An 11,690-nucleotide genomic window follows, 5' to 3' on the forward strand; every position below is an offset into this window, starting at 1 on the left:
AACAGAAATATAAATAATTTTTATCATTATAACACCTTTCCACCGTTCACCATATCCGGCTCGAAGGACCAACATAAATCTAGTAAATAAATACTTAGAAAATTTATTTAAAAAGTTTTAATCAGTATCACATTTATAAAAGTATAAAAACGTTTTATACAATAACAAAGCATTTACTTAATTTGTGGGCACGGCAGTGCCCCCGTAAGTCGAGCAAAAAAAATATCTATTTGAATAATCAAGAAGTTTAAGATAGCTGTAATTTAAGTAATAAAAAAAAGAAAACTTTGATAATTCATATTATTGCAATTAGTTATACCAATACAACAATTATATACAATTAGCAAATTTACTTATTAACGTAATTGACTTAGAATGTTTAGCTAAACGACATTAATAATTGTAAGTTTTAACTATTTTTTTATATAATTTTGTTTTATATTCACGGGAAAATTAAGAAAACACTTTCGATTGAGCAATATCACTTATTTAAATAACAAATAATCGTCAATTTACAATACTACATTTATAATTTGTATAGGTAGTTATAGAAATGTATTCAAGTAGACATTTTTATAAAACTTCATAATTGATATATATTTTTAATTATTACTACTTGAAGTAAGTAGTTAAGTATAATGATAACAAAAAAATATCTTTTATTTATATTTTAATGTGAAAATATCAGCTTAAACCTAAGCAGGTACGGCCTACACCGAGGAGGTTTTTTGTAACTAAAATAAAGGTTTTCAAATATAAAATAGTCTTACAAATTATATTCAAAATATTATTTATATTACGTATATATAGTTGGATATTTTTATATCTAAAACACTAAAATGACAGTCTAGTTGATCTAGAAATAAATCATCATGGTAACCCTAATTTGAGTTCTAAAATATCCGCCATCTTGTCAAGTAATACCTGGTTTTGTAGTTTAATATTTTATTTCTGTTAAAGTAAATCAATAGAATATAAACTAGACGTTATCTGACGCTAGCGATCTATCGCTTTATTAGAATCCAACTTCCACGAATAATCCCCCCGATCTCTAAACATAGATACGTGGCTATCGAGCTTCTGAAACATGTATCTATCCATATGTATTTGCCAAACTTCGGCTTCGGATTTTTCAACTACCTACGCAATGTTCGTGCATTCGCATCGGCATTCTGTCGAGTCTGTCTCAGTTCGGCGAATAGTGTGGACCCTACATAAAGGTTATAATTATGTCAAAAATGAAAATATGAAACGCGCCATTGTAGGTAAGTAACAAAACAAGATGACGGCCATGTTAATTCGCTAGTCAACAGTCAAACGTCGCTACGCGGGAAGCGAGTTAAGCGCTGGCTCTGGCGCGGCGGAGGTCAGTGAACTCCAGCCGAACAGACTCAGCACCCACGAGATTATGAAGTACCAGAACAGGCACCGCACCACCACGTCCACCCAGTACATGCTGGAATTACATCAAATAAATTTCAATGGACAACACTCAACTGCCTACACTATAAGAGTCAGGCCCCATCGTCGTTCCGTCGTCCTCTGTTGCGTTGACGTCTGTCGACAGATCAACACAAAATTCTATGGCGTTTTTACATACATAGCCGCCGTCAATTTCAAAACCCATAGAAAACAACGGAGCACGACAGAGCCGCAACGTGCAGCGTCGTCGCGACAGAGCACGACGGACCAATCGAGTCTGGCTCTTAGCTTGTATCGCGAGTTTTGCATCTGTGATCATAAGTATAAATATTTATCAAAGTGAGAACCGAATCCAGGTAGCGGAAAGGTTTTAAATACAACTCTAAACGTCTATAGAGACAACTCTCTCATCTGAGCGTGTCCCCGGCTCCTTCAACAGCCGTTGACTTTCGAAGCTTGAATAAAATCTGACACCAGTGTTAGCAATAACACACTCGATATGATGATGGACCATTGGCATTACCATATCATCCATGACCACATCAAGCCAGCACTTGGGTTTGCTCCTTCTAATTCTGCCAGAACCTGGCGCGAGCGTTATAGCCAGATATTTGTTTTTAAGTAATTTGCCGGTCTACGGAAGACGGTTGTGCTGAAAGATGCGTCACGTTCGTCACTTGCAAGATTTGAACCAACACACTTCATCGGACAAATGCTTGTAAAACTATTCGCCCATACTCACAGTCTCATGTGCCTGCGCGCGGCCGGCAGTGTATCGTCGTATTCCTTCAGGATGTAGATGCGCGCGGCGTGGATGCAGTCCTCGAAGTACTTCGAGATGTCCAGACCTGGGGACCACGATCACAAACAATTAGTTGGAATTTAATTTGACCTAATCTTTTAGTCAATTGTTGTCCACATGCGAAAATTTCTGGTGAACTGGTTGGCATAAAAGGCACGTACTTCCCACGTCAACATCATACAACTACCATAACGCTATAAAATCCATGCGAAATGATAATAAATAAATTCGAATACATAAATACAGCAAAATCTCTTCCGCGTCAATTTTTCAGTTTATCGGAATACATCCTTAGCCTTACATATTATAAAACAAAGTCCTCTGCCGCGTCTGTCTGTCCGTCTGTTCGCGATAAACTCAAAAACTACTGCACGGATTTTCATGCGGTTTTCACCATTAGATAGTGTGATTCCTGAGGAAGGTACAGGTGTATAATTTATTATTTTTACCAGAGCGAAGCCGGGAAGGACTGCTAGTAGCCTATAAAAGATAAACTCCAAAAAGCATCCCAAATGCGAACAACAAGATGGTACAAAGTGAAGTCACCTCCCGCGTCGACCTTGTAGTCCCTCTTCTCCCGGGCGTTGAGCTTGAGCCGCACAGTCTGCGCGATGTCCGACTTGAAGTCCCACTGGTTGTTCGTGTAGTACTCGAACACCTCGAATCCTTTGCTGATGCGTCGCTGGACGCGCATCAAACTGGAATGTGTGGAGTTGAACATTACATATTTTCATCAGATAGGTACTTCTAATTTAAAACTGTATATAGGTTTGCTAGTTATCAAAATAAAGGTGTACTCACACAGGCTTGTATCCGAGACAGAAGAGCAGCGCGTCGATGATGACGGCGGGCACCCAGTGGAAGAAGAACGCGCAGATGTTGTGGTACAGCCGCGAGTGCTTCATGGAGCCGCCGGGGTACCTGGGGGGGGGGGTCTTTGTTACTTGTAGTTAACACGAAGATGGGTAGTATAAGAAATCGTAATATCAATTACCTTTATTAAACTTAGGGCGTGTGAACCACTCCATATCCTCCAATAAATGTTGCGTAAAGGCGATTAGGGAAAAACTAGACTAGGCAGCTGGTAGGTCTTGCCTTCCTAAGGAGAGTTGACGCCAGGCAGGCGGCCGGTTATAAATCACAGCAGAATCATCAAAATTTTAGGTCAAAGTTCATATACTGACCCAGGCTTAGCGGTATCATAGCTAACAAAAACACCCGGCAACAGGGAAATACTGACCAAGCGACTCCGTTGAGCGGCATCCGGTTCATGATGATCTCCCTCCCGGCCTCGATCATCTCGGACCAGGTCACCTTGATCTCGGCTGACGACGTGAAGTTCACCACATTTGTGGATTTCTCTCTGGACATGGGAATAAATCTAATTATTCGGGAATGGCACGCCATATTCGAAAATAAAAGAAAGATGTATCATATAGTTCGACCGAACTGGCATGGTCCCGAATTCTCGATAGATGGTTAAGAGCGCATATAGACAGGCGCGTGGTTTCCATTCCCGCTAGATTCCAGAACTTTTTCACCACATAATTATTTTCAAAAACAAAAGAAAATCGCTACACGTGTGTTTATATAAATAACAAGGAGGCTTCGCGGCCATGATACTATTACATGCTTCGGCCTTCAAGATGTTTCAGTTTTCAAGATTCCAACACGCTTTTGTGCATATACATGCACAAAAGCGTGTTAGTGTGTTAGTATTAGGTGTGTTCTATGTGTGAATTGATTACCTATAGATGAAGTAACCATAAATCATGAAAGGTAACAAAAAATGAACAAAATAACAAACGAGCTAGCGCTCACCCCACGACGCAGTAGTGCCAGACCAAGATCATGATGCCGTTGATGAACACGTCCACGGGCAGGTAGTCCGCGTAGCTGTTGCTCTTGCAGTACATCGTCCGGATCACACCCTTGCCCGCACCTGGGGCAGTGTTCAAATTCTAATTCAAAACAAATTTACGTCACTTATTTACTTAAAACTAAGTCTGCCGACTTCCAAAACGCGGCTGTGAAAAAGAAGCGACGCAACAAACTTCACCGCAGCCTTCTCCTTCTATTTTCAATATTTTATTTTATTTTCTTTATTGTCACGTAAGTACTTAGATGAAATTATTTCATTCCTATGATAATAGTTTTCCATGGTCGGCTATGCAAAATCAAATTGCCCGCGGCTTCGCCCGCGTAATTTTTCATGAATTTTTCATGCTTACCGATGAGCAGTCCCGTGGGTCCGTTGATATTGTCGGTCCAGCCTGGCAGGGGCTCCTGCCAGATTGGGATCACTGCAAACAAATAGACATTTTTAAAATCTTATGTTCAGCTTTTTGGAAACCATTAGCTCTTTTCTAATGATGAAAGATGCCAGCAAATTTCAGAGATCTTAAATATTTAATTGAATGTTTATTATACGAGGAGATTGAAGCCTAAAGCATGAAGTGCCTCACCAATGGAGGGCCGGAGCACGACGGCGGGCACCGAGCCCATGGCCTCCACCACGAGCGCCTCGCCCAGCGCCTTCGTGAACGCGTACGAGTTCGGGAAGTTGTGGAGCAGTCTGAAAGGAAAACGTATATCTACCTTACTCATTGCTATGCATAGTACTTATATGTGGTATGAAAAAATGTATTTGAAGGCTGAATTTCTGAAGAAATGCTTTGAATTTAACTATTCTGTAGATGAGGCGGATAACAGGTGGAAATACTCTAAACTAAAATAATATTCTTTGTTCTATACTAAAATAATACTCTTTGTAGACACTCCACCAGGTGATTCCGATCCCTCTCTCATATCATCTGATAACATTTATATCCATTGTGTCTTCAAACACAAGGCATTGCGTACAGCGCTTTGTCCCTTATACTCTGAGGTTTTTGGTACGAGTCATGTCATGGTCTTCTCTAGAGATAGCATGAAGTTCTTCAAAAAGGGCGTTAAAGGACTCATTCCGGGCCAGCATAGACTGCGGTGACCACACGTCAGCCGGTGGACTGCATGCTTACTTGCTCAGTAGTATAAAAAGCAATACATACTTAGGAGTGAGAGTAGCGATGGTGTCGTCGTCCATCCACTCTATGGCCTCGATGATCTGGTGGGGGTCGGCGGGGGGCGGGTACGGCTTCTCCTCCAGCAGCGTCTCGTGCAGGTGGCAGTAGGCCGTCGAGATCTGCACGAACAGCTGCAAAGAAAGGTAAGAAATTATAATAATAAATCGCTACTCTCACTCAACGGCACACACGAAGACTAAGCTTGTTCGCGTGTCCGAAGGACATAAACATAGAATACGTATAACACGCCCAGAATCGCAGACTAATATCACCAGTTCCAATATTTGTTCGCGCTAGGAATCGAACCTTGGGTCAGGTTCCTTGGATCAGGAACCTTGAGGTTGTAGACGGCCGTGGTGAACGCCACTAAGCTATGGTGGTCGTCATCGGGTGTGCCGTGAAAGATTGCGATGAGGCTTGCATGTCAATCAGTTGGGGATTGTTTGTACTACGAGTATAATGCAGTAGAGATACAATCACAGTTCTCGGCTTTTGTTAAAAATGTCCAAAGCAAAGAACGATAGATATAACTTTTATTTATGGATATAACTATAACTATACCTGCAACTTCTTGCATTGCTTCGCCAAGTCCAGCATCAGCCTCACTCCTCTTACGTTCATGAGCACCGCTTTCTTCAGCTCCTCGTCAAATCTAGAAATTCGAAATTATATGTAAAATAATCTAACAGGTATTAGATATATACTACTACCTATCTACTCCTTGCTATATATACTCCTAGGTATAAGAAAAAGAATATAACCGCCTATAACCAACTAATACAAGTAACGTTGTAAATTTATTATTGACGACCTCGGTGGCGCAGTGGCAAAGTCCTTGCCACTGAGCCGAGAGGTCCCGGGTTCGATCCCCGGTCGCGTCATGATGGAAAATGATCTTTTTCTGATTGGTCCGGGTCTTGGATGTTTATCTATATATGTATTTGTTATAATATAATAAAAATATAGTATCGTTGAGTTAGTATCCCATAACACAAGTCTCGAACTTACTTTGCGGCTAACTCAATCTGTGTGATTTGTCCTAACATATAATATTTATATTTATTATATTATTACATTTATGTGATGTACAGGCTCTGATAAAGTTGCATTCGATGATTCCCTTACCGAGTTCCCTTCTGCGCAATCAAAGTTCGTTGGTTTCCATTCATTTCGTGTATCATATATATTTAGTAGGAAATCGTGTATAAATCACTGATGAAGTCGAAGAAGAAGAATTACCTGATGGTAGCAGCGGCGTGTATGATAATTTCCACAGTGTTGCTGATCCTCTCTCGGTCCTCCTCGCTGAGGGCCAGGTCCTTCTCCGCCACGTCGCCGGCCGCGATGGACACCTTGGCCAGTAGGGGCTCCACGCCGCCGCGGAGCGTACGGACTTTCTCGAATAACTGAAGAGAAGACCATTACTCTACAATACACTCTAGTTTATAGCTCTTTTCCTTGATTGACTTTTATCTGGGCATATTCTATGTTTTAATTTAACTCCCAGACCAGCAAAAACCAAAAAGCTTTACAACTAAAATTAATTAACTCCATTGTTCAGTCAAATCAATTTATTTTCGAAAAATAAAATATAATTTTGAAAAGAAAACCTAAAGAAGACAGCGCTCAACAGAGAAATAATTCAAACCGACTCGGTGCTTTCGAATTGGTGCACTCATATTTCTTTTATCCATGTGTGCACTAAACGGAGTACATCGAAAGGCGCCGTCCTTGAAACACATAGATCATGGTGAACGTCACTATAGTATTAAACTGCAGTGCACTTTCCAAGCACCGTGTCGCAACAGGGCCTTGCAGTGCATTGTGACAGAGTTGCATCGCGTCCTGCATGCACCGGTGCATAGCACTTTTTCATTTTAAATGCAATCGCTTGTTTGGTTTTGAAACTATCCTGAATAGTAACCTTTTTGTAGAAGAGTAATGCGACCGAGGACAGCCGGGAACACACGGAGCTATAGGAGAAAGAGTAAACACAGACAAAGTAGAGAGGCACTATCAACCTTTACAAATTACTTACGTAAGTACATACATATTATCACGCCTGTCTCCCGTGGGGGCAGGCAGAGACTAGACATTCCCAACCGCCACGATCCTGACAAATCTCACTCGCTTGCCCAATACTCATCACTCACTTTATGCATGCACTTCGGTTTTGGGTGCTACACAAATTGATTGCATTTTACTAAAGAACGCTGCACCCGGGGCCAGGGTACTGAATATATCAGAATAACAAGTTATTTAAAAAATAAAACAGTGTCACAAGCAGGAGACTCAGTAGGTACATTACATACCAAGTGCACTAAGCTAACAGTACGTTACATACTTTTAACAAACTTTTTATTTGTCTCGATGTTGCAAGTTAAATTTCACCTGCTTCTTATTGTCGCTTCAGTTTTCATGACAGTGCATTATTATGTTATGCAAGACCTGATGGTGCATCCAGGATTGGCTCCCAACGACATATGATTTTATTGTAACGCGTTGATAGATACTTGTGACGACTATAAAATCTTGTAACAAAATTAAATTTTAATAAAAAATAACTTGATTTCTATGTTACACAAAGTAGTCACAGTTCACTGCTCATACCCTAAGCGGATGATGGATTTAGTGAATTTTGGTTACTGTTTTAATACATTATAATAAAATCCTTTATCTATCTAGTGTAACATATTTTTTAGTTTTCGCTAGTAAATAAAAGAAATTAATAAAAATGTAATGACGGCGTTAGCAAGTAGACACGGCATTAAGGACGTTGCTTGGGATAAATCTAGAAGCTACGAAACTGGTTAGTTGCTCCACAGCAAGCAGCTTTCACTTTGTAGGAACTGTGGGTCTGTGACTTCAGAGTAAACATAATGGTTAAGGATAAAGGAACTGAGTAATAGGGGCAAGGCAATGTTCGGAGTTGCGTACGATTGCGTAGGTCATAGTGATTACAACTCTATATTAAGCTTATTAATCTGCTTGTACTTAAAGTGAGTCTTACTTCACAGATTATATAAATATTTGAAGACATAAAGGTAATAAACAGTTGTAATAACTATGACGTACTCGTATATAAGTATCTCCTTACGTATAAATATCTTACAATAATTAATTAACTATGATTACATCCGCATGCAGCACTTCGGAAGGCACGTTAAACCGTTAGTCCCGGTTGTGCTTGCAGTCGTTAGAACCCGCCTATCGCAATGGGCCCGCGTGGTGGGTCATGGCCACTACTCCTTAACCATCTATGAGGAAGACCTGTGCCCAGCAGAGGGACGTTGAAATGGCTGTCGATGATAATGATTTAGAATCAGTCCCTCACCGGCCCGTTGAATATCTCCTCGAGGCGCTGTCGCGGCGACTTCCCCTTCTTGGGCCGCACCAACAACACGATCTCCTGGATGTTCGGGCACCTCCTGCAATGTAGACATCAATCATCGATTAATCTGTCATTTCATTTCTTCAGATATATGTGTATGTATTAGTACCACAGTATAGTACAGTCAGGGGCAAATAAACCTGATAAAACAAAGTCGCTTCTCGCTGTCTATTTTTTTATTTGATGGTAAATTTTTATATAATAAATTTTCTAGATAAGCAACAATTACAAACCACTGACATGGAGTACGCGACACCCGCAGAAAAGGAACCGTCTATATTGAAATCAGAAGTAGGGGCTGCTATAAAACATCTGAAATGCGGAAAAGCGACAGGTGCAGACGAAATTCCCATAGAAATATTTAGGATTATGGAGGAGTTTGGTGTGGATGTCTTACACCTCATCTGTGTACAAATTTGGAACACGGGAGAGTGGCCTTAAGATTGGTCGCATTCTGTGTTCGTCCCACTACACAAAAAAGGCTCAACCAAAAAATGTAACAATTTCCGCCTAATATCCCTGATATCCCATGCTAGTAAGGTCCTTCTTCATATACGTAATACGAGGCTACATGCATTCATGGACCGGGAGATTGCGCAAGAACAAGCCGGATTTGTCAAGGGGAAGGGAATCCGTGAACAGATTCTCAACCTAAGACAAATCATAGAAAAAGCGCGTGAGTTCAATATCCCACTATTTATATACTTTGTGGTAAAGTTTTTGACACCGTTAAATGGTGGAAGCTTTGGGAAGTACTATTAATAATTGGTGTACCTATACATTTAGTTTTTCTTATCAAAAGACTTTATGAAGACGGCTGCGGTTCTTGTGGACGGTATCGATTCTGTGAGCTTCAAAACCCAGGCCGGTGTCAGTCAGGGGTGCATTCTCTCCCCCCTATTGTTTAATATCTATATCGAGTATGTAATGCGGATAGTTCTAGAAAACTGGAATAAAGGTGTATCAGTTGGAGGTCGCTCAATATCAAACCTGAAGTATGCAGATGACACCATTCTCCTTGCGACGTCACTGGCAGACATGGAACGATTTCTTACACTACTGGAGACAACTAGTGCTGATTTTGGCCTGGCGATAAACCGGATAAAACCAAAATGATGGTGGTGGATCGTAAGACTAACAATCGACCGGACTTACGGGTAATAGCAAATTGTGAAGTTGTCCAGTCTTTCGTCTATCTGGGATCCACAATCACAAATACCGGAAGCTGTGAAGAGGAAATCAAAAGACGATGTGTCGTGGCACGATCGGTCGTGGAAAAGCTCACGAAAATATGGAAAGATCGCCGCATAACCAAAAACACCAAGTTTCATTTAATAAGATGCTTAATAAAATGTAAAATGTCCTCAAGTAGAACAAATGTGGATAAAATTGAATATCAAAGGTAAAAAGGTAGTTATTGGCACTGCCTATAGACCGCCTCGGTCCAATTATGGGGTGTTCTTAGAGGCTTTAACAGAATCGCTTCAGTATTTCGTAAATTATGATAACATTATCCTCCTCGGGGACTTTAACATAAACCTTTTGGATAAAACATCTCCTGAATCTGCAAAATTGTTAGAATTAATTGAGCTTCTCAATCTAGAACAAGTTGTGAAATCACCAACCCATTTTACCGATCATAGTGCCACTCTTATTGACGTCATCTGCACTGACGCTCGAGTTAGAGATGTGACAATTGACGTTATTGGCAGCAAATTGAGCAACCATGCTCTGATAACATGTGAGTTAAATTTTAAAAAAGATAAACCATGTCCCAAACATATTTCCTATAGACCTATAAAAGACATAGATACTACCTTATTTGAACAAGACTTGAAACTTGTTCCTTGGGATTCTATTAAAGATGCAGATAACGTTAATGAAATGGTATCTACTTTCAATAACACTATACTTCAACTATTTGATAAACATGCACCATTAAAATCAATTGTTATTAGAGATCGTTATTATCCTTGGATAACCGACAATATAAAGTTAATGTTTAAACTTAGAAATGAAGCCCACAAAAGATATTATAAAACTAGGAAAGATAACCATCTTGAATATTACAAAAAACTAAGAAACTATGTGACTTCTGCTATTGAAAGGGAAAAAAAAGCATATTTTGAGTTTTATATCAACAAGAACCTAGATAATCCTAAAATTTTGTGGAAAAACCTTAAATCCAATGTCTTGCCACCCAAACATGAAAACGATTTACCCAATCACATTTCCTCTCCTGAAGAAATAAACAAACACTTTCTTAACCCCTCTCCTAATATTGTTTTGCATCCATCGAATCCTTCGTCTTATAATAACATACCTAAAACAGACGCTACTTTCAAACTTAAATCTGTTAGTTCTGAAATCATCTCTCAAATAGTACATAATCTTAAATCAAATGCTCAAGGAGTTGATCAGATTTCCCTAGACATGATCTTACTAACCCTACCCTATTCTCTTGAATCTATTACCCTCATCATCAATGAATCTATATCTACTTCTATCTTTCCGGATACCTGGAAAACTGCAATTGTCAGACCTCTACCAAAAAATTCAAACCCTCTCACCGTAAATGATCTTCGCCCAATAAGTATCCTTTCAATTCTTTCTAAAATACTAGAAAAGGTAGTGCATTTACAATTAACTGAATTTCTGGAGACCAATCAAATTCTCCCAGAAGCACAGTCAGGATTCAGAAAGAAACATAGTACAGCCACAGCCTTGCTCGACGTTACGAGTAATATCTTAGAAGCCCAAGATAATGGAATGGGCACTTTTCTTGTTCTTCTTGACTTTTCTCGTGCCTTTGATAGCATTGATATACCTCTCTTACTTCACAAGCTATCTTCTTATGGTTTCGAAGCGTCTACTCTCGAGTGGTTTCGAAGCTACCTGTGTGACCGTTCTCAATATGTCAAAATCTACAAAAGTAACGGATCTCCCATGGTTTCGTCTTCATCCCCAGTAAAAAGGGGAGTCCCGCAAGGCTCCATCCTTGGACCTGTGT

At 40.0% G+C, this 11,690-nt stretch overlaps 1 protein-coding gene across 1 annotated transcript in view; it reads right to left on the minus strand.

The window, feature by feature from the left end:
• Positions 1 to 102: 102 nt before the first annotated feature.
• Positions 103 to 11,690, minus strand: part of LOC128681765 (uncharacterized protein) — a 20,806-nt gene continuing 9,218 nt past the window's right edge. Inside the window, exons 3-14 of the mRNA XM_053765925.1 lie at positions 8,624 to 8,717; positions 6,529 to 6,695; positions 5,851 to 5,941; positions 5,275 to 5,420; positions 4,690 to 4,799; positions 4,456 to 4,527; positions 4,046 to 4,166; positions 3,465 to 3,587; positions 3,026 to 3,145; positions 2,771 to 2,922; positions 2,165 to 2,270; positions 103 to 1,456 (exon numbers count right to left, since the gene is read on the minus strand). Coding sequence (XP_053621900.1) covers positions 1,324 to 1,456; positions 2,165 to 2,270; positions 2,771 to 2,922; positions 3,026 to 3,145; positions 3,465 to 3,587; positions 4,046 to 4,166; positions 4,456 to 4,527; positions 4,690 to 4,799; positions 5,275 to 5,420; positions 5,851 to 5,941; positions 6,529 to 6,695; positions 8,624 to 8,717 — 1,435 coding nt within the window. The 3' untranslated portion in view covers positions 103 to 1,323. The remainder of the gene's footprint in view (positions 1,457 to 2,164; positions 2,271 to 2,770; positions 2,923 to 3,025; positions 3,146 to 3,464; positions 3,588 to 4,045; positions 4,167 to 4,455; positions 4,528 to 4,689; positions 4,800 to 5,274; positions 5,421 to 5,850; positions 5,942 to 6,528; positions 6,696 to 8,623; positions 8,718 to 11,690) is intronic.

The sequence above is a fragment of the Plodia interpunctella genome, chromosome 28 (assembly GCF_027563975.2).
Source record: "Plodia interpunctella isolate USDA-ARS_2022_Savannah chromosome 28, ilPloInte3.2, whole genome shotgun sequence".
NCBI classification, from domain to species: domain Eukaryota; kingdom Metazoa; phylum Arthropoda; class Insecta; order Lepidoptera; family Pyralidae; genus Plodia; species Plodia interpunctella.